Source organism: Oncorhynchus gorbuscha, linkage group LG14 (assembly GCF_021184085.1).
Source record: "Oncorhynchus gorbuscha isolate QuinsamMale2020 ecotype Even-year linkage group LG14, OgorEven_v1.0, whole genome shotgun sequence".
In the NCBI taxonomy this organism is placed as follows: Eukaryota; Metazoa; Chordata; class Actinopteri; order Salmoniformes; family Salmonidae; genus Oncorhynchus; species Oncorhynchus gorbuscha.
Window position 1 is genome coordinate 41281627 of NC_060186.1, and position 24224 is coordinate 41305850.

General features: G+C 42.3%; 1 protein-coding gene across 2 annotated transcripts in view; it reads left to right on the forward strand.

Annotated features, from left to right (window-relative positions):
* The window catches only part of LOC123995667 (protein eva-1 homolog A-like), a 169054-nt gene that overhangs the window by 37047 nt on the left and 107783 nt on the right, over window positions 1-24224 (forward strand). For both annotated transcript variants that reach the window (XM_046299324.1, XM_046299325.1), the window contains 3 exons: window positions 5545-5668; window positions 6736-6888; window positions 23470-23613. In XM_046299324.1, the coding sequence (XP_046155280.1) occupies window positions 5545-5668; window positions 6736-6888; window positions 23470-23613 (421 nt within the window). The remainder of the gene's footprint in view (window positions 1-5544; window positions 5669-6735; window positions 6889-23469; window positions 23614-24224) is intronic.

Here is a 24224-nt window from a genome sequence, read left to right on the forward strand (position 1 = left end):
TGTTTGTTGCAGCTCGTTCCAGTCGCTGGAACTGAAAAGAGGAGCGACCCAGGGATGTGTGTTCTTTGGGGACCTTTAACAGAATGTGACTGGCAGAACGGGTGTTGTATGTGGAGGATGAAGGCTGCAGTAGGTATCTCAGATGGGGAAGTGAGGCCTGAGAGGGATTTATAAATAAGCATCAACCAGTGGGTCTTGCGCCAGGTGTACAGAGATGGACAGTTTAAACAGGAGTATAGAGTGCAGTGATGTGTCCTATAAGGAGCATTGGTGGCAAATTTGATGGCCGAGTGGTAAATACCATCTAGCCGCTCGAGAGCACCTTTACCTGCCGATCTATGAATTACGCCTCTGTAATCTAGCATGGATAGGATGGTAATATGAATCAGGGTTAGTTTGGCAGCTGGGGTGAAAGAGGATAAATTATGATACCAAGTCTAGATGTAACCTTAGCCTGCAACTTTGAAATGTGCTGAGAAAGGACAGTGTACCATCAAGCCATACTTCTGGTACTTGTATGAGGGTACTACCTCACCCTAAACCCTCAGAGGTAGTAGGCACAACGGTGGAGGAGGTGGGGGCCACGTGACCTTTTGTAGAGGTGTTCAGAACACGAAATCTGGGGAGGGGCCAGCTGAGTATAAGACTCAGCTGAGCTCTGTTGTTGATGCAAATTGAGAAGAGCATGGGACCTAGGATCGAGCCTTGGGGTACTCCCTTGGTAACAGGCAATGGCTGAGACAGCAGATGTTCTGACTTCACACATTGCATTTTTTGAGAGAGGTAGACGCATTGCAACTTCAGGTAAGCATAGGCTACTTTGTAGTAAGCCTTTAATTGAGAAGGTTTTTGAGAAAGCCTTTCCATCTACCAGAATACGGTTTTCATTAGGGTTGGGCAATATCCAGATTTTCATATCGTCATACCGCCCTTTTCTTATTTTGGGATTAACGGTATTACAGATTTAGTACACAAGGGGGTGTCAAAAAAAAAAAGCCCATTGGGCATCTATTACTAGAATGCAATTAATAGCGAGTTTCTGTGGAGCCTGTTCAGTAAATATGTCAATGAACACCAACGAAAATAAAATAATTGTAAAGACAGACGATCCAGCTCATAAATGTATACATAGCTACCGAATGTCATTTTGGGGGAGTTTGGATATTTACAAGCAAATGTGAACAAGAGACATTGCAAATGAACAACGTTTGGATGCGTGCTTGTCTGAAGGAAGAACAGCCCTGGCTCTGGAGCAGCATGTGTGCATAGTGTGTCTGTGTGGAGTCTTCCTGCTCTGCTCAGAGAAGATGGGGGAGGAGCAGACAGACTGAGAACGGAGTAGAAAAAATGCGAGGAAATCAAGATATCCTACAGATAACTCATCCAAAGGGCTTTTACTTCTCAAACACGGCAGAAAGCTTACACAATATGATGCCCCATCACCTTATTACTTCAGCCACTTACTAGCAAACAATTTAATTTAAAAAAAATGCTTGATCTAATAAAGCAAATGTTGATTTGTAAAAAATATTTGCTAGCAAGTTAAACTTAGGGGTCACGTTAATGCAGAATTCTGTGTTTTTCACGCAGTAAAAAAGGATAAACGGCATAAGAAATATATTTCTGTGTTTGTGTAAATGCTGGTCTAAAATGCTTCTTATTGTAATTTCTGCTTGGCATCAGACACATTTTCTGCTTCAGTTGCACTTCTCCACTAGATGAGAATTCACAAACGGGTATTTTATCAACAGACAGCTCTCTGACTGATGTATAGCTACTTTTCCCAGGTACATTTCAAGGTGTAGCCAGACTACTTTTCTCCGGTAAAATGTTAGATTAACTGTATTTTCTACTGAATTATGTTCCTTCTGGGAAGGAAAACTATAGTTGCAAGTCCCTGATCACTCGATTGAAACGAAAAAACACTATTGCCTTTCAATATAAAATGCATCACCTGTCAATACACAGCTGGACCCACCTGCTCCTGCTTTCTCACGTTGTGCTATTTACAAACACGTGACTGGGTCTGCTGTTCTGGGGAAATAAGCTTCATAATGTAAAATAATGTGAAGTGAAATGAAGAACGCAATCTGCTTTATCTCCTGTTGTATTGCACAAGTTGACTACAGGTATTTGCTTAAAAAGTAGCTACAAATATTAAGATGTATTGAAAAATGTCAAATAGCCTCAACGGTATTGGGGAAAAAAATCACGTGGCTATTTCCAAATACCCCAGTATGTACGGTATACTGCCCAAGCCTAGTTGTCGTTGCATTAGCATCATCGCTACCGGCTACACAAAGTGGTAGACAAATGCTCAAACACAGGAAAGAAAATGTCATTACACATCACACCTTGCTGCTGTTGTCAAGCTAATCAAGGCCCTGATTGGTCAACCACTCCTCCAATCATAGCGCTATGTCTGTAGGCAAGGTTAGGGACACCGTCACACACAGTGCTTTAACATAGTGTTTTTTATACAGTAATTATTATTCAACATGTCCTCCACCTGGGATTTGAACTCACAACCTCTTGGTTCACAATACTCAGATCTTCCCGCCACACCAAAATGTTCATGTCGGGTATCGCTTAATCTGACTATTCTCATCATTGGGCTTTCAGTATAGTTGTCTGATGTCGGTGAGGTGTGTTTACCTGTTTTAAAGCACTCCTGAATCACCTATGATCAATAAAATAGTTTTCTCGAGTGTACTTTTAACAGAGCTGAGATTGAATTCAAACTGCATTCAACCTATTGCTTACACCTATCAACTTGTTTCAGTATGTTCCTAGGGAGGAGAGGTTAGGGTTTTTCTGGACAGGGCCTAGCTATTCTGGCCCAATAAGCACATGGCCTAAAATGGATCCCTTATCGGGACAGTGGTTAGGGCGTACGTCATTGTTGCTGGTGGCCTGGCTTCGAAACCCGCTCGGGGAGTCACCCTACTGTCACATTCTCAGCAATCGAATATCATTACAACACACCTACCTGCTCAAATTCAAATGTGTTTCTCAATGACCCATTTGTTCTAAGTGGTATTGATTTCAAAAAAGTTGATTGAGTTCTCTTTGGGTTGCTCAGCTATATAGAACTAATAAATACTGATCATTTATGAGGTAGTGGAAATGTGGTCATCATTTGTGCTCAAGGGGAAATCCTACAGATTCCTATATTTCTCATGAGAAACTCATTTGAATTAGATCAGATAGGTGTGTTGTAACTGTTGACAAATAATTACATTAACGTATTTTTGCTAAGAATGTGAGAGCATAGCAATTCCTCTAGTGGATCTCAAACCCAGGCCACCAGCAGCAATGATGAACTCCCTAACCACTGTCCCAATAAGGAATATCTCTAGGACATGTGCTTATTGGGCCAGTATAGTTTTGCTCTGTCCTGCCCAGAATAAACCCTACCCCTTCCTCCCGAGGCACTTGTGTAGATCTGAAACAACTTGATAGGTGGAAGGCTGTAAACAATAGGGTGAATGCAAATAAATCTCAGCTCTGTTACAAAGTTTTTCTTGAGTGTACTTTTATCTATCATAGTGATTCGGGAGTGCTTTAAAACAGGTTAACATGCCCCACCGACATTAGACAACTATATTGAAAGCCCTTAAATTGCTGAAATAAGTCAATGAAATCATATCCATGATGAGAATAGTCAGATTAACCGATAGATGACACGGACATGGTGGAGTAGCAGGAAGATGGGAGGACCGTTCAAATCCCAGGTGAGGACAGTAAAGACTGTATAAACAAACATGCACAATGTAACCATGTATGTCAAAGTTTGTCAAGTATGTAAGATGAAAACACTTACACACCTCTTGTTTTGTGTGAGTGTCCCTAACCTTGCCAACAGACAAAGAGCTATTAATGGATCAGTGAGTGGTTGGCCAATCAGGTACTTGATTGGCTCGGCAACCATAACTAGGCTTGATGTGTAATTCATTAAGGCATGTCCTTCCAACGTTCCCATGAAACTTTTAATTGACTTTTTAATTCCGAGAACATGGCAACTATGTGTGTTTAGTGGGATGTTGATGGAATATTCTCCTAACCCTCAGAAAACTGGACACATGACTGTGCCTACAACGTTCCCATGAAACGTGTCTAGAACATTAAAATGGGATATTCTGAGAACATAGTCACCATGTTCGGTGTGTGTTTTGTTTGATGGTATAGAATGTTCCCCTAACTTTTCCCCAATAAAGCAGCTGGTTTGAATCCTTGTGATCCCCATTTCAGCAGACATAAAACACTATGAAAACAGGTAGACATGATGTCACAAGCTGTTTTTTACGACTCTGTTCATTCTGGGGGTATGATGTCACAAGCTGTTTTTTCACCACTCTGTTCATTCTGGGGGTATGATGTCACAAGCTGTTTTTTCACCACTCTGTTCATTCTGGGGGTATGATGTCACAAGCTGTTTTTTCACCACTCTGTTCATTCTGGGGGTATGATGTCACAAGCTGTTTTTTCACCACTCTGTTCATTCTGGGGGTATGATGTCACAAGCTGTTTTTTCACCACTCTGTTCATTCTGGGGGTATGATGTCACAAGCTGTTTTTTCACCACTCTGTTCATTCTGGGGGTATGATGTCACAAGCTGTTTTTTACCACTCTGTTCATTCTGGGGGTATGATGTCGTAAGCTGTTTTTTCACCACTCTGTTCATTCTGGGGGTATGATGTCACAAGCTGTTTTTTCACCACTCTGTTCATTCTGGGGGTATGATGTCACAAGCTGTTTTTTCACCACTCTGTTCATTCTGGGGGTATGATGTCACAAGCTGTTTTTTCACCACTCAGTTCATTCTGGGGGTATGATGTCACAAGCTGTTTTTTACCACTCTGTTCATTCTGGGGTATGATGTCGTAAGCTGTTTTTTCACCACTCTGTTCATTCTGGGGGTATGGCGTCACAAGCTGCTTTTTCTAATATATCACGTCCCTGGCCATTGTGTCTCCTTAATGAAGCGCGATGACATAAACGTCGGCAGCACACACCTGAAGAACAGGTATGTGTCTCTGTTTGTTTTAGTGGAACTCACAGCTCGAGTGCTAGCTTCGCCGGCGGTGGGCACCGTCCTACCCATCACAACTCCCAGTGCCACACTGTGGTCAACCATAAATAGGCACCTCCCAGCATAAGGGCGGCCCATGTCAACAGTGTGATGCGTTCTGGGGGGGAAATGACTGGACTCCGGCCTTTTTGTTATTTTTCAATAAACTTCCCGGGAATTTGGTGAGACTGAGGGAGAATTCCTCAATTCCTTGCTGTGGAATGTACTAGATTCTTGAATGTTACTCAGCTGTGTCAAAACAAGAAAAAGAAGGAAAGGTGTAAGACTGAAATCTGATACACGGAAGTGACTGGAGTGTAGCTTCTTTGCAGCTGTTCGACTGTTCCCGTGGCGTGGGAGGAGAAGGGGACGTTAGGGTGTTTTTGAAGTGGTTTTAGCTTTGTGTGCCGCCGATCTCACCGATGCTTGCTCATTGCTCGCTCTCCCTCTTCCCCTCTCTCTCTCTCTTTAGAAAATGTTGGATGAGTGCCAGGACAGGAGGAGCTGTAAGGTCCTTGTCAACAGTCGTCTCTTTGGGATGGACCCGTGCCCCAGCAGCAGCAAACACCTCATTGTGTGGTACAACTGCAGGCCTAGTAAGTTCCCCAAAGTCTCTTTATAGTTCAACTGTCTGTCTATCTCTCTCTCTGACACACTCAGAGAGACCTGCACGCACGCACACAGAAAACCCCAGTGACTATATATACGGTTTCAATCCCATTCCTACTAAATGGGCAGAAACGGAAGCGGAAGCCTATGTTTAGCCATGTACAGGTGTTCCACACACAGAGTCCAGTGACAGTGACCTGTGACAGAGCTCAATACCCAAAGTACCTCCATTAGCCACGATATCAAAACTATGGACACAGAGAGAGAGAGACACACATACACAAAGAGGGAGAGAGAGCGAGCCAGAGGGAAGGAGATAATACTGAGAATACTAATATGTATTGGATGCAAACCCAGCTTTCTCTTTCTCCCTTTCAGAGGAAGTGACACCTTGTTAAGCACCACTAAAATCCCACTTAGATAACACTGAGACATTTCTCTCTCGCCAGAAGCTTTTGGTTAAGTGACCGGACAAAAGAGCTGTTGATTGGTTCATGGTCAGGGTAGGGGAGGGGTCAGTGGTGTGAGTGACCACGCCTCAGGAATGACATGAATGGACTTAAGGCTGTGTCCCAAATGGTACGCTATTCCCTAGAAACAGTAGTGCAGTACTTTTGACCAGGGCTCATAGGGGCTAGTATGTAAAATATTGCATTACATAGGGAATAGGGTGCCATTTGGCACGCTCCTTTAGTTACTACAACATTCTGGGTGGTGGGATTACTTCACTGTTATTCTGGGTCTGCCTGGAATTATACACTCCACTGTGAGAAGGAGAGAAAGAGGGATGAAAGATGGATGGGGAGAGAGGTTGAAAGTTGGGATGGAGATTTCAGTGTTGTGGTACAGAAGGATTGAAAAAAGGCTAAGGGTGCTTGGAAAAGGATGTATGGAAAGAAATATGGAGAACACACACTGGAATATGCACAAAAGCACACTCGCATGGAAAATATAAAGGTCAAACTTCAGAGTAAGCCTGAGACTGACAAAAAGGGTTAAAGTGTGTGTGTGTACAATAATACTAAGGTCTCTCTCACCCCATCTTCTAAACCAGATGAGTATAAGAGTAAGGTGGCGTGCGAGGAGGAGAGAATGAAGCTGACCTGTAAACGGGGAATGCAGATCGCCGTCTACTCGGCCATGTTCGGTCGAACCCAGCAGGGTACCCTGGAGTGTCCTACTCACCACAGGAGGGCATCGTCCGTAGGTAAGCCCATCACCCATGTATAGAACCTGGAGTTTTCCCTGACCACTTGACCTCTGGGCCCAGAACTCTGGGCCTAAAGCGTCTTTGTAATGACGAGGACCTAGAGTTTCTCCTGGGTCTTAAACTTGGGGTGTATGATGCATTGGTCCAGAGCCAGGCGTTATTGGCGGAGAGTCACTCGTCATTGGTGAGTGAAATCCATGCCAGGCACATCTGTGAGCTCTGGACCTTCAACTCCGACAGGCTGAGTCAAAATACCTGGCGGGTTCAATCGCTTTATTGTTGACTTATTTAAGGTTCCTTTCTCTTCACTGTGCCGGAGTTCTTTTAAAGATAAAGTAGGCTAGTGAAGTCAACAAAGTGTCGCTTACTGGAACACCCAAAGTCATCCAGTTATTATAATAGGATTTGAAGCAATAGCCAACCCGCATGTGGTCAACTATTTCAGCACCGAGACCAGCATGGGGACTGGTCTTACTAAATCAAGGAATTTTTATTTTCACTGAATATCTGTTTGGGTATTGGTTAGCCAACAATTAGGGTGTGGACATTTTAGGATTATTTTGCTCTTCGCTCGCTGTCACTTAGTAGCCTACTCCCGACCGGTCACTTGTACAGTGCCAAAAAAAACACAACGGAAATATCACATTTACGTAAGTAGTCAGACCCTTCACTCAGAACTTTGTTAAAGCACCTTTGGCAGCGATTACAGCCTTGAGTCTTCTTGGGTATGACGCAACCATTCTTCTCTGCAGATCCTCTCAAGCCAGGTTGGTTTCATCAGACCAGAGAATCTTGTTTATCGAAGAGTCTTTAGGTTCCCTTTGGCAAACTCCAAGTGGGCTGAAATGTGCTTCCATCCGGCCACCCTACTCTATTCATTGGGTTCTTGGTCACCTCCCTGACCAAGCCCTTCTCCCCCGATTGCTCAGTTTGGCCGGGCAGCCAGCTCTAGGAGGAGTGTTGGTGGTTCCAAACTTCTTCCAACTTGCACCTGAGCTCAATTTCGAGTCTCATAGCAAAAGGTCTGAGTACTTATGTAAATAAGGTATTTCAGTTTGACTTATTTTTCAAATTAGCAAAAATGTCGAAGAACCTGTTTTCCCTTTGTCATTATGGGGTAATGTGTGTAGATTGCTGAGGAAATGTTTTTATTTAATCCATTTTCGAATAAGGCTGTAATGTTACAAAATATGGAAAAAGTCAAGGGGTCTGGATACTTTCCGAAGTTACTGTATAGGGCTAAATATCAATCTAGAACAGGATGATCTATTTTGGATGCAATTTGAATGGAGTTGATAGAGAGAAAGACTGAGAGTGCCCGTGAGTACACTGATTTAAAGCAACAATAATTTAGTGATAGGCTGTTTTAAAACTCTGCAGCTCCAATTAACATGAGTTTCGTCATCTTTACAATTAAAAAACAAGGTGAACTCAAAGCCAGATGGAGATGGGTAAATTAAATCCACATTCGTTCTTAATATTACTGTAGCAAATGTAGGCCTACCTGTCACAAGCAAAAAAAGTTACCATAATGAGATGATAGGTCTACATGCATTGTGAACTGTCCCCACCCTGAGCGTTGATCGCATAGAATTTAACAGTTCCCTTTCATGCCATGATGGTCATATGAATAATTTATTATAATTGACCGGTTTCTCACAGTTTTTATCCCTGGAAAAGGGAGGGGTTTTGGGTGGTAAATCTCGGTAACTGTGTACCCGCCATTCAACCCTAATCGTAACGCATCATGGTTTTGTCAATGTAGCACATTTAGAGATCGTTTTATAGCCAGTAATCAAAAAATAATTAACAGATTTTAAGATGAATAGATGGATATGAGATGAAAGGCGACTTCCTAACAAGTTCAGAAGGCCAAGTTATAGCTCTGTCGGACATGGGGGCAGACATTTTGATCAAGAGTGACCTTTACAAAATATGCACGTTTTCTCAAACACTAAATATACAAATATGTATTTTACAGTTAGGAAGGTGGAAGGAATGTGAAATATTATAATTTGTTGTTTTATAAATGGATTATATTATATTTAGAAATAAAAACTAAGTCATTTAAAGCCTTATTCATAATGTTTCCTTGAATAGGAAATATTTCATATTGTTATCATATCTGTACTGTGTACTTGAGCTTATGTCCTCAAAAGTGACTACACATCAGCAGTGTATAACTATTTTTACTAGAAAGGTGAGATGTTAACCTTTCTTGGAGTATGCAGCATGCTAGTTACTTTTTATGGTCCTCATGATGAATCATTACTTTTGGGGTTTACGTAGATTACATTTTAGGTGACATTTAGTTACATTTAAGAGGCTATACGGTTTCACTACCATTTAGGACAGAAGTGTGTGTGTGTGTGTGTGTGTGTGTGTGTGTGTGTGTGTCAGACTTAGTTCACGGCTCTCTTTACAGCCTAATACACTCACGGTGACATCATCATGCAAAAGAGCACAGATCTGTGCAAAAATGTGGTGAACCTCATCTGTAAGAGTTCATTCATTTGAAACCTTCTCAACAATGGCAGTTTATAGGGAGGGTTAACAGAACATTTTGCACAGATCTGTGGTTTTTTATATGACGGAAATTTCCCCCTCAATCCCTTTTTTTCTCATGTTCTCCCTGTCATTGTTACTTTCCCTCTCTCACCCCCCCCCCTCCCTCCCACTGCCCCACAAACTGTTCCATTACTTGATCCCCCCGTGTCTTCTTGTCTTTGATGTGGCTTCCATGTCACCATGCAGAGGAAGTGAGGGTGCTTGAGTGACAGGCCTAGACAGACAGTGTTAATTATCTTAATTGCTTTTCCCTTCCGTGGAATACTATGACAAATGTGTGTGTCTGGAGAGACTGTCTGTGTGGTGCTTGAGTTTTCTAGGTTGGTCTTTAAATGTGTGTGTCTGGAGAGACTGTCTGTGTGGTGCTTGAGTTTTCTAGGTTGGTCTTTAAATGTGTGTGTCTGGAGAGACTGTCTGTGTGGTGCTTGAGTTTTCTAGGTTGGTCTTTAAATGTGGTGTAAAATGGAGCCTGGAAGGTACGTACAGTACACTTGTGTTCTTCCTCTGTAATTAAAAGTATTGCTCTGGTTCTGTAGTCTGAAGAAGACTATTCTGAAATCAACACACACACAAGCACACACACCTGTACACACTCACACATGCCCTGTGATCTGTGCGTTCCTCTTATTTGGAGGGGGGTGGCGGTGGTATCAGAAGAATCTTCAAAGCGAGGGGGACAGGGCCAAGTTCAGGACTCTGTCATCTGACCCATTAGCATCACACACTCCCTGACATCTAAATTGTCCTCAATGTAACTTTGGCTAGACAAATGGAGATCTATCTAATACCAAGAGCCAGTTTGATAGCAGGGTTGCAGTCCGTTTTGTTTACAATTCAGTCAACTCAGAAAGTGAATTCAAATGCAATTTAATGAATTGGAAATGAGCCCTTAAATTGTATGCTGATTTGAGTATGAACTCAAGTAGAACATACATATGTTATGGGGCGGCAGGGTAGCCTAGTGGTTAGAGCGTTGGACTAGTAACCGGAAGGTTGCAAGTTCAAATCCCCGAGCTGACAAGGTACAAATCTGTCGTTCTGCCCCTGAACAGGGAGTTAACCCACTGTTCCTAGGCCGTCATTGAAAATAAGAATTTGTTCTTAACTGACTTGCCAAGTTAAATAAAGGTACAAAAATAAAGTATGTGTGTGTTTGACTCGACTCTGGTTATCTCTATAATAACCTTGTGCAGAAGTGACGAATCGCATGAATGCCAGGAAATGACACAGGGGGGACATTCAGTGGCTGTGACACACACACACACATTGTGTTTAGGCGCCAGATGATTGTTTTCATACCCATCCCCTCTGACTCAACAGATAATCTGATATCAGTTTACACAGAGGTGCGTACAGTTTACAGGCGCGTGTGTTTGTACCAATGCACGCATGCGTGTACGAGCCAGTGTACTCATGGTTTTAGATGTAGGCCTACAGAATGTTTATCTTTTTATACACTACCAGTGACAAGTTTGGACACACATACTAATTCAAAGGTTTTTCTCTATTTTTACTATTTTCTACATTGTAGAATAATAGTGAAGACATCAACACTATGAAATAGCACATATGGAATCATGTAGTAACCAAAAAACGGTATATTTGACATTCTTCAAAGTAGCCACCCTTTGCATTGATGTCAGCTTTGCATACTCTTTGCATTCTCTCAACCAGATACATGAGGTAGTCACCTGGAATGCATTTCAATTAACAGGTGTGCCTTGTTAAAAGTACATTTGTGGAATTGATTTACTTATGTGACAAGGTAGACATGGTATACAGAAGATGGCCCTATTTGGTAAAAGACCAAGTCCATATTATGGCAAGAAAAGCTCAAATAAATAAAGAGAAACGACAGTCCATCATTACTTTAAGACATGAGTCACTCAATTCGGGAAAATGGCAAGAACTTTTAATGTGTCGTCGCAAAAGCGCAAGTGCTATTATGAAACTGACTCATGAGGACTGCTACAGGAAAGGAAGACCCAGAGTTACCTCTGCTGCAGAGGATAAGTTGATTAGTGTTAACTACACCTCCGATTGCAGCCCAAATAAATGCTTCACAGAGTTCAAGTAACAGAAACATCAACTGTTCAGAGGAGACTGCGTGAATCACGCCTTCATGGTCGATTTGCTGCAAAGAAACCACTACCAAAGGACAATAAGAAGAGACTTGCTTGGGCCAAGAAACACGATTATTAGACTGGTGGTAATCTGTCCTTTGGTCTGATGAGTCCAAAGTTGAGATTTTTGGTTCCAACCGCTGTGTCTTTGTGAGATGCAAAGTAGATGATCACTGCATGAGTGGTTCCCACCATGAAGCATGGAGGAGGAGATGTGATGGTGTGGGGGTGCTTTGCTGGTGACATATCTTTTGAATACCACCCCTACCTTGTCACAACAGAACTGATTGGCTCAAACGCATTAAGAAGTAAAGAAATTCCACAAATGAACTTTTAACAAGGCGCACCTGTTAATTGAAATGCATTCCTGGTGACTACCTCATGAAGCTGGTTGAGAGAACGCCAAGAGTGTGAAAAGCCATCAAGGCAAAGGGTGGCTACTTTGAAGAATCTCAAATATATTTTGATTTGTTTAACACTTTCTGTTGTTATTTCATAGTTTTGATGACACACACACACACACACACACACACACACACACACACACACACACACACACACACACACACACACACACGGAGAGAGAGAGACATCTTTATACCTGCTTCCGTGTGATAGGAGTTATGGGCCTACTCCCACACATCATGGTGTTTTTATAGTCATGTGCTACTGAGATGAACGTCACTACAACGCACACACACTGTCATCTTTATACAGAGCCTGATTAGCCATTTTGTAGTTGTACAATCAAAAAACATAAATAAGGTGATTAGAATGGTTTAATGTCAACGTTTTCAGCACAATGCCTTTCTTATTACCGGTCTCAATTAACAATGCACTGGAAGTGGCCAACAGGGATGGGGTCAGTTCCATTTCAATTCATTCAATTCACAAAGTAAAGAGAAGCATTGAGGATAATTGGAATTACTTCCTGAATTCACTGAATGTAAAGGGAACCGACTGTGCTGTGGTCCCTTTGAAAATTCATTTTCAACTGTTAGCACATCATTCAACACCATATATATTTGGACAGTGAAGCTACAATTAAAAATGTGCCTCTACATTCCAGCGTTTTGGATTTGAGATCAAATGTTACATATTTGGCGACAGTACACCTTTTTTATTTTCCTACGTACCTGTTTTACTGTTGAGGAGTGAAAACACTGTATGAGGACTGTATAAGCCGTTGCCAGTGTGTCAGGCTGGTTTCGTGCAGGGAGAGTGTTTAGTGAGGGCGAGTAGTGGGGGTTTGATGAGCAAACTGCAAACCTATTGATGTGTGTAAGCGTTACTCCCACAACGTTCAGAACCTGCCAGGGCAACACATCCTGGTGGGGAATTACAGCGCGTCCGATCTGGTTTCCCACGACGTTCAGAACCTGCCAGGGCAACACATCCTGGTGGGGAATTACAGCGTGTCCGATCTGGTTTCCCACGACGTTCAGAACCTGCCAGGGCAACACATCCTGGTGGGGAATTACAGCGTGTCCGATCTGGCTGGGAGTGTTCAGGAACGTCTGGCAGAGGTTCAGTGATCAGGTCCGAGTGCAAACAGTACAAGGGGATAGGCAGGCTCGAGGTCAGCACAGGCAGAGGGGTCACGCATGCGGGTTCGGCGTCAGAACAGGCAATGGTCAAAACCAGAAGGAAAAAAAACAGGGAAAAAATAGGAGCTAGGAGAAACTCTGGTAGACTTGGCAAAACAAACTGGCACAGAGAGACAGGAAACACAGGGATAAATACACTGTGAACTAACGGGGAAAACAGGACTAAATGGCACAGAGAGACAGGAAACACAGGGATAAATACACCGGGGACTAATGAGGAAAACAGGAGACACCTGGAGGTGGGTGGAGACAATCACAAAGACAGGTGAAACGGATCAGGGTGTGACAAAATGGCCATAGTATTCATTAAATGATCAAGTAGTAATTCATCTAAATGGGATCTCCACTATCATAGCTTCCTCCAATTCAGTAATTGTCTTACTTCAAAGAAAGGATGAAGGATTCAACTGGTGTCTGTGTTGCTCTTTAGCTCCTGAGTTGGGCTATTTTAGCTGTGACCTCCATCATTCGTCCTGAGTCTGTTGACGCCTGAGGAGTAGCCTGTCCTCTCTCATCTCTCTGGGGCTGGAGTGGGAAATGGCAGTACACACACACAGGCACAAACACACACACACACCCATGTACAAATGCACGAGCACACACACACACACACAGACATATGCATGAACACACACAATGTGAGTGAGTTCAGCAGTGTCTGTTTTCAAAGGGAACTCCCCCATCTCTCTACAACTTGGTCTGTTTTGGGTTTTTATGGTCTGTGTCTGCCTAAGGGCATCCATGCAGAACCAGGGGCAACATTCCCAAATGGTTTTGTGGGTGTCCGGTTGTCCCTACCAAACCTTGGTTCAAATAGTTAATTTTGTTTTCTTTCAAATACTTTGACGTATTCAGTTGGGCTAGCCTGGCACATTAGAAAAAATGGAACAGTCCTAAAAGCGCAAACTCACCAGACTGGCAATGCTAAAGGTATACAATTCTGAACCCTCCTTACCCAGCAGGCCTTAGAAAAGCAGCCATGGGCACTTATTCATAAAGCGTCTCAGAGTGGAGTGCTAATCTCAGATCAGTTAGACCTTTAGATCACAATTAATATAATTACATGGACAGGAGGACCTAGACAGGAGGATCCTAGATCGCACTCCCACTCTGAGATTCTTCGTGAAAACGGGCTCTGGGCTTCTTTACTACAGCAGTCCTTTTGGGATTCTGTGGTTCAAACTTGACTGAGTTGCTATCATTAAACGCATATCAGCAATATATGACATATGAGTAATATATCAGTAATATACAAGTCATTTATGAGTAATATATGATATATGAGTAATATGATATATGAGTAATATCAGTAATATGATATATGAGTAATATCAGTAATATATAATATATCAGTAATATATCAGTAATATATGAGTAATATATGATATATGAGTAATAGATCAGTAATATATGATATATCAGTAATATATCAGTAATATATGATTTATCAGTAAAATATGATATATGAGTAATATGTGATATATGAGTAATAGATCAGTAATATATGATATCAGTAATATATGATATATCAGTAATATATCAGTAATACAGTAGAAGTTGGAAATTTCATACACCTTAGCCAAATACATGTAAACTCAGTTTTTCACAATTCCTGACATTTAATCCTAGTAAAAATTCCCTGTCTTAGGTCCGTTAGGATCACCACTTTATTTTAAGAATGTTAAATGTCAGAATAATAGTAGAGAGAATTATATATTTCAGCTTTTATTTCTTTCATCAACTTCCCAGTGGGTTAGAAGTTTACATACACTCAATTAGTATTTGGTAGCATTGCCTTTCAATTGTTTAACTTGGGTCAAACGTTTCAGGTAGCCTTCCACAAGCTTCACACAATAAGTTGGGTGAATTTTGGCAAATTCCTCCCGACAGAGCTGGTGTAACTGAGTCTGGTTTTTGTCGGCCTCCTTGCTCTCACACGCTTTTTCAGTTCCGCCCACAAATTTTCTAAAGGATTGAGGTCAGGGCTTTGTGATGGCTACTCCAAAATGTTGACTTTGTTGTCCTTAAGCCATTTTGCCACAACTTTGGAAGTATGCTTTGGATCATTGTCCATTTGGTAGACCCATGTTTTATTTATAATATTTATTTCACCTTTATTTAACTAGGTAGGCAAGTTGAGAACAAATTGTCCTTTACAATTACGACCTGGCCAAGATAAAGGAAAGCAGTTGGACACATACAACGACACAGAGTTACACATGGAGTAAAACAAACATACAGTATAAAAAAGTCTATATACGATGTGAGCAAATGAGGTGAGATAAGGGAGGTAAAGGCAAAAAAGGCCATGGTGGCAAAGTAAATACAATATAGCAAGTAAAACACTGGAATGGTAGATTTGCAGTGGAAGAATGTGCAAAGTAGAAATACAAAGAATGGGGTGCAAAGGAGCAAAATAAATAAATAAATAAAATAAATACAGTAGGGAAAGAGGTAGTTGTTTGGGCTAAATTATAGGTGGGCTATGTACAGGTGCAGTAATCTGTGAGCTACTCTGACAGTTGGTGCTTAAAGCTAGTGAGGGAGAGAAGTGTTTCCAGTTTCAGAGATTTTTTTAGTTCGTTCCAGTCATTGGCAGCAGAGAACTGGAAGGAGAGGCGGCCAAAGAAAGAATTGGTTTTGGGGGTGACCAGAGAGATATACCTGCTGGAGCGCGTGCTACAGATGGGTGATGCTATGGTGACCAGCGAGCTGAGATAAGGCAGAGCTTTACCTAGCAAAAACTTGTAGATGACCTGGAGCCAGTAGGTTTGGCAACGAGTATGAAGCGAGGGCCAGCCAACGAGAGCGTACAGGTCGCAATGGTGGGTAGTATATGGGGCTTTGGTGACAAAACGGATTGCACTGTGATAGACTGCATCCAATGTGTTGAGTAGGGTATTGGAGGCTATTTTGTAAATGACATCGCCGAAGTTGAGGATTGGTAGGATGGTCAGTTTTACAAGGGTATGTTTGGCAGCATGAGTGAAGGATGCTTTGTTGCGAAATAGGAAGCCAATTCTAGATTTAACTTTGGATTGGAGAAGTTTGATGTGGGTCTGGAAGGAGTGTTTACAGTCTAACCAGACACCTAGGTATTTGTAGTTGTCCACGTATTCTAAGTCAGAGGCGTCCAGAGTAGTGATGTTGGACAGGCGGGCAGGTGCAGGCAGCGATCGGTTGAAGAGCTTGCATTTAGTTTTACTTGTAGTTGAGAGCAATTGGAGGCCAAGGAAGGAGAGTTGTATAGCATTGAAGCTTGCCTGGAGGGTTGTTAACAGTGTCCAAAGAAGGGTCAGAAGTATACAGAACGGTGTCGTCTGCGTAGAGGTGGATCAGAGACTCACCAGCAGCAAGAGCGACATCATTGATGTATACAGAGAAGAGAGTCGGTCCAAGAATTGAACCCTGTGTCACCCCCATAGAGACTGCCAGAGGTCCGGACAGCAGACCCTCCGATTTGACACTCTGAACTCTATCAGAAAAGTAGTTGGTGAACCAGGCGAGGCAATCGTTTGAGAAACCAAGGCTGTCGAGTCTGCCGATGAGGATGTGGTGATTGACAGAGTCGAAAGCCTTGGCCAGATCAATGAATACGGCTGCACAGTAATGTTTCTTATCGATGGCGGTTAAGATATCGTTTAGGACCTTGAGCGTGGCTGAGGTGCACCCATGACCAGCTCTGAAACCAGATTGCATAGCAGAGATGGTATGGTGAGATTCGAAATGGTCGGTAATCTGTTTGTTGACTTGGCTTTCGAAGACTTTAGAAAGGCAGGGTAGGATAGATATAGGTCTGTAGCAGTTTCGGTCAAGGGTGTCCCCCCCTTTGAAGAGGGGGATGACCGCAGCTGCGCATTTGCAACCAAGCTTTAACTTCCTGACTGATGTCTTGAGATGTTGCTTCAATATATCCACATAATTTTCCATCCTCATGATGCCATCTATTTTGTGAAGTGTACCACTCCCTCCTGCAGCAAAGCACCCCCACACCATGATGCTGCCACCACCCCCACACCATGATGCTGCCACCACCACATCATTATGCTTCACGGTTGGGATGGTGTTCTTCAGCTTGCAAGCCTCCGCCTTTTTCCTCCAAACATAACAATGGTCATTGTGTCCAACAGTTCTATTTTTGTTTCATCAGACCAGAGGACATTTCTCAAAGTATGATCTTTGTCCCAATGTGCAGTTGCAAACCGTAGTGGCTTCTTTCTTACGGAGGGGCCTTTGATGTTATGTCGATATAGGACTCGTTTTACTGTGAATATTGATACTTTTGTACCTGTTTCCTCCAGCATCTTCACAAGGTCCTTTGCTGTTGTTCTGGGATTTTCGCACCAAAGTACATTCATCTCTAGGAGACAGAACGCGTCTCCTTCCTGAGCGGTATGAAGGCTGTGTGGTCCCATGGTGTTTATACTTGCATACCATTGTTTGTACAGATGAATGTGGTACCTTCAGGCGTTTAGAAATTGCTCCCAAAGATGAACCAAACTTGTGGAGGTCTACCATTTTTTTCTGAGGTCTTGGCTGATTTCTTTTGATTTTCCAATGATGTCAAGCAAAGAGGCACTGAGTTTCAAGGTAGGCCTTGAAATACATCCACAGGTACACCTCCAATTGACTCAAATGATCTCAATTAGCCTATCAGAAGCTTCTAATGCCATGACATAATTTTCTGAAATGTTCTGTTTAAAGGCACAGTCAACTTAGTGTATGTAAACTTCTGACCCACTGAAATTCTAATACAGTGAATTATAAGTGAAATAATCTCTGTAAAAAATTGTTGAAAAATGACTTGTGTCAAAGTGGACAAAGTGGATGTCCTAACCGAGTTTGTTAACCTCTTGCTCTTACCTGACACGCAGGCGTCCCATCTAGACATCTGGAAATGCAAATGCACTACGCTAAATGCTAATAGTACTAGTTAATACTCAAACGTTCATTAAAATACACATGCAGGGTATTGAATTAAAGCTACACTCGTTGTGAATCCAGGCAACAAGTCAGATTTTTAAAATGCTTTTCGGCGAAAGCATGCAAAGCTATTATCTGATAGCATGTAACAACCCAAAAGACCCGCAGGGGACGTAAACAAAATAATTAGCATAGTTGGCGCTACACAAACCGCACAAATAAAATATAAAACATTCATTACCTTTGACCATCTTCTTTGTTGGCACTCCTAGATTTCCCATAATCACTATTGTCTTTTTTTCGATTAAATCGGTCCATATATAGCCTAGATATCGATCTATGAATACTGTGTGATAAACAAAAAAAATAGCGTCTTATAACGTAACGTCATTTTTTTAAATTAAAAAAGTCGACGATAAACTTTCACAAAACACTTCGAAATACTTTTGTAATGCAACTTTAGGTATTAGTAAACGTTAATAAGCGACCAAATTGATCACAAGGCGATGTATATTCTATAGGGGTACGTCTGGAAATAATGTCCGGTTAAATCTCAACCAAAATATCCGGTCAGAGACCTGAAGAAATGGGCTGTCTCTTCTTCGTTTGACCAAGAAACAAAGCCTAGGCAAATGACAAGACTGTTGACATCGTGTGGAAGCTGTAGGAATTGCAATCTCGGCTCCAGGTAATTGGCTTTCCCATAGACAAAACATGCATTGATATATTTTCCCATTTTCAGTGATCAGATTTTCCTGCGCTTTTCGATGAAACACACGTTCTGTTATAGTCACAGCAGTGATTTAACCAGTTTTATAAACGTCTGAGTGTTTTCTATCCACACATACTAATCATATGCATATACTATATTCCTGGTATGAGCAGCAGGGCGCTGAAATGTTGCGCGATTTTTAACAGAATGTTCAAAAAAGTAGGGGGTAGGAGTAACAGGTTAACAAGAAATTTGTGGAGTGGTTGAAAAACAAGTTTTAATAACTCCAACCTAAGTGTATGTAAACTTCCGACTTCAACTGTATATAATATATGAGTAATATATGATCCTACACATTTGCTATTACCTTACCTGCACTTTTAAGTGTTATCTGGGATCATTGGGTCGTCCCTACCCTAACCCCCTAACCTTTACCTATCCCTAACCTTAACCATGACCATTTTAAATGTCAACTTCAGTGGGTTAGGGATGTCCCAAGGATGCCGGAGAGCACATACCTTTAATGTACACCATTGGAATAGATGTGATCACAGCATGTTAGTACATCAGACAGTATCTTCTAAATCTCAAGCGTAGAGAGTGGAGGAGGAAAGGAAAAGAGCCTTCTGTCCATTTCCCCTAGAAAAAAGAGGAACCTCATCTGTACATCCCTTCCCCAGAGGATGATAAAAAAGAGCGGTGGATCTGAAGATGTAGGAGGGGGGTCTGGCAGGCTCTTAGTGATGATGAATGAGCGCCCCATCTATCACTCTGACAGGTTTCTGTGTCCCCCCCTTCTCTCCCTCCCCCACACACCCTTACAAGATTGGGTGTCCCTTTTCACAATGGGGGGCCTGCGCAGGACGTCCCTGGGATGGGTCAGGACAGAGGCCCTCGAAGGAGGACAATGGGGGGGTCCAGAGCCTTTGTGGGGAAGAGTGTGTCAGAGATGCCCCCTCGTCCCGTTCTCTGTTCTTGTGAGTGAGTCTCTCCCTACTTTGAGTCTATAGAAAATGATCTTAGTCAGTGTTGTACGTTGGCCGGGGCTCATGTACCGTTTTATGCCCCGACTGAAGTTCCGACGATTCTTCAAACACTCTCAAGAGAGAAATAGAAGGATGCACACAACACTTAATTTGCCAATAAAACGAATTGCATCGATACAGTTGTGGTCAAATATATTGGCACCCTTGCACTATTTCTTCTAAAATAAGTTGAAGTTGAATTTCAACATTGCAGAAACAATTTCATTTTTGTGAACTTAAGTTGGATAAAATGATTGGCACCCTGGAGTACTTGTTTTCAGTCTGGCCACGGCAAAGGCAGGCAAACACTTTTTGTAGCCATCAATGATCTTGATGCGGCTGTCACGGCCGTCGTCGGAATGAGACCAAGGTCCAGCGTGGTGAGCGTACATTTTCTTTTATTTGTTAGAATGTCGCCAACAAAACAAGAAATAACAAAAACGACCGTGAAGCTTACAAGGACTATAGTAACCCTAACAAAGACAACTTCCCACGATGACAGAAGGGGAAAAAGGCTGCCTAAGTATGATTCCCAATCGGAGACAACGATAGACAGCTGTCCCTGATTGAGAACCATACCTGGCCAAAACATAGAAATACAAAACAAATTAAAACAGAACATAGAATGCCCACCCAAAATCACACCCCAGAGACATAAAAAGGCTCTCTAAGGTCAGGGTGTGACAGCAGCGTTCTACTGGCTATTTGGCAACTTTTCAGCAACAAACTGTTCCAATTCTTCAAAGTTTGCGGGGTGCTGTTTTCCTCTTTTGCCATTGGTTATGGATGTATTCGGATCTGGACTCTAAGTTGGCCACTGCAGAACAGTCCAGTGTATCTTCTTGAACCATTCCAGGTTGCTTTTGATGTGTGTTTGTGGATTATTGTCCTGCTGGAACATCCACGACCTTCAACTGACACGCAGTTTTTGGGACAGTTGATAGAATATTGCACTCCAAAACACGTTGATGATCTGCTGAGTCTATGATGACTTGCACGGGTTCAAGGCCCCTGTACAAGTGGCAGCAAAGGGACACCGAAGCAGTATTGAACCTCCCCCATGCTTGATTGTAGGGAGGTTGTTCTCTTTCTTTGAATGCTTCATTTGGTCATTGATAAAACAGAAAGACCCCATTGCCGAGGAGACACAAGAAAGCCTGATTGAACCTCTCAAAAACCCACCTAAACAAACTCTTTGTCAATACAGATCAGTGCTGTGTTTACCGACAACGATGTGTATATACTGTTTTCTATGGTATCTCATTCACTTAATAATGTTTACATATCTTGCATTACTCACCTCATATGTATATACTGTATTCTATACTATTCTACTGTATCTTAGTCCGTTCCGCTCTGACGTCGCTCGTCCATATGTATATAGTCTTAATTCACTCCTACTTAGATTTGTGTGTATTGGGTATTCGTTGTGTAACTTGTTAGATATTACTGTACTGTCGGAGCTAGAAGCACAAGCATTTTGCTACACCCGCAATAACATCTGCTAATCACGTGTTTGTGACCAATAAAATGTGATTTCATATCAGCAAACCACTCGCCCACACTACGCCATCTACCCGGTACAGTTGAAACCGGGGTTCATTCACGAAGTGCACACTTCTCCAGTATACCAGTGACCATCGAAGGCGAGCATATGCCCATTGAAAGAGTTTACAACGCCAAACTGCAGTCATGTCAAGACTGGTTTTCTGCACAACAAGTATACTGATTTCTATTACATTTCTTTACACCTTTACTTAACTAGGCAAGTCAGTCAGGAACAAATTGTTATTTACAATGACAGCCTACCGGGGACCAGTGGGTTTTACGTGCCTTGTTCAGGGGCAGAACAACAGATTTTTACCTTGTCAGCCAATTGCACGATCCCTCAACTTGAGACATCTGTGGTATTGTGTTGTGTGACAAAACTGCACATTTTAGAGTGGCGTTTTATTGTCCAGAGCACAAGGTGCATCTGTGTAATGATCATACTATTTAATCAGCTTCTTGATATTCCACACCGGTCAGGTGGATGGATAATCTTGACAAAGGAAAATTGCTCACGAACACATTTTGCACAGAATTTGAGAGAAGTAATGCGTATGGAACATTTCTGGGATCTTTTATTGCAGCTCATGAAACATGGGGCCAACACTTTACGTTTATGTTTCTATTTTTGGTCAGTGTATTTACATAATATAAATGTGGGTGCATTTGTGAAGACGTATCTTACTTGCTCAACATTTTTATGTTTACAAAAATACAATTGGTTCTGTAGTTTTGTTCAATTTCAACGTATTTTAGACGAAATAGGGAATTGTTTAAAAAAAAAAAAGGGTGAGAAAATATTTGTCTGTAACTGTATACAGTGTCTTCGTAAAGTATTCAGATCCCTTGACTTTTCCACATTTTGTTACGTTACAGCCTTATTCTAAAATGGATTAAATCATTTTTTTCCCTCATCAATCTACACACAATACCCCATAATGACAAAGGAAAAACTGGTTTTTAGAAATGTTTTGCTAATTTATAAAATATTAAGAACATATCACATTTACATAAGTATTCAGACCCTTTACTCAGTACTTTATTGAATCACCTTTGGCAGCGATTACAGCATAGAGTTTTCTTGGATATGACGCCACAAGTTTGGCACACCTCTATTTGGGCAGTTTCTCTCGTTCCTCTGTCAGGTTGGATGGGGAGCATTGCTGCACAGCTATTTTCAGGTCTCTCCAAATATGTTCAATCGGTTTCAAGTCCAGTTCAATCGGTTTCAAGTCCAGGCTCTGGCTGTGCTACTCAAGGACATTCAGATACTTGTCCCAAAGCCGCTCCTGCGTTGTCTTGGCTGTGTGTTTAGGGTCGTTGTCCTGTAGGATGCACTTCAAGTCTCATAGCAAAGCGTCTGAATACTTATGTAAATTGCTGATGATTTTGTAAATATATATTCCATTTTAGAATTAGGCTGTAACATGACAACATTTGGGAAGAATCAAGGGGTCTGAATACTTTTTGAGAGCGAGAGAGCGAGAAGCCTTTCACTTCATGTGGAAGTGAACTGACTGAGGAATGAATGAGCAAAACATCTGGCTCTCTGTGAACACTTATGATTCCACTCAGCTAAATGATATGGAATGTAGCCTGCATGACTGTACCGAATGCATAGATATAAGGGAGCAATATGGCCCATAGATATAACGGAGCCATATGGCCCATAGATATAAGGGAGCCATATGGCCCATAGATATAACGGAGCCATATGGCCCATAGATATAAGGGAGCCATATGGCCCATAGATATAAGGGAGCCATATGGCCCATAGATATAAGGGAGCCATATGGCCCATAGATATAAGGGAGCCATATGGCCCATAGATATAAGGGAGCCATATGGCCCATAGATATAAGGGAGCCATATGGCCCATAGATATAAGGGTGCCATATGGCCCATAGATATAAGGGTGCCATATGGCCCACAGATTGCAGTCCCTCCCTGCACTGTGTCTGTCAATTCTTAGTAAATGCGTCCTACGAGACCCCTCAGTTTTTGCTTACTGGTATTCTCTATGGACTCATTGGTCTTCTCTCTTTTTTTCCTCTCTCCCCTCTCTGTCACAGACTGCCAGTCGGGCGTGGCTCTCCAGGTGTTGACGACAAGGTGTCAGGGGAAACAGAGCTGTTTCGTCCAAGCGTCCACGCAAGAGTTTGGGGACCCCTGCTACTCGGGCACCAGGAAATATCTCAGTGTCATCTACGCATGTGGTGAGTCTCCAGTTGTACCGACACCTGAGCAGCAGTTTCTTTACATGACACCTAGTCAGCAGTTCTGTATGCAGACAGTAGAGGGAGGTGTTCTCTCATGTATGTGGATGGGAGGCTGATTGATACAGCTACGTTCTGTATGTTTGTCTGTCTCTTAGCTCTGTTGTCTGTCTGTCAGTATCTCTCTCACTCTCTATTTTGTCATTCATGTCTGATGACTCTCTGTGTACGGAGTGGTGCTCGTTTATGCTTTCTGTCTCGATGGAAGAAAGAGGGGCTTCCTGTCTGTCTACCTAGCCACCACACCCCCAGGCTAATCCTGAGCTGTCACACTATAACTCATTAACATACATACACACACCTCCAGGTTAATCCTGAGCTGTCACACTATAACTCATTAACATACATACACACACCCCCAGGCTAATCCTGAGCTGTCACACTATAACTCATTAACATACATACACACACCCCCAGGCTAATCCTGAGCTGTCACACTATAACTCATTAACATACATACACACGCCCCCAGGCTAATCCTGAGCTGTCACACTATAACTCATGAACAGACACACACACATTCACAAACTAATGGACAAACACACACACGC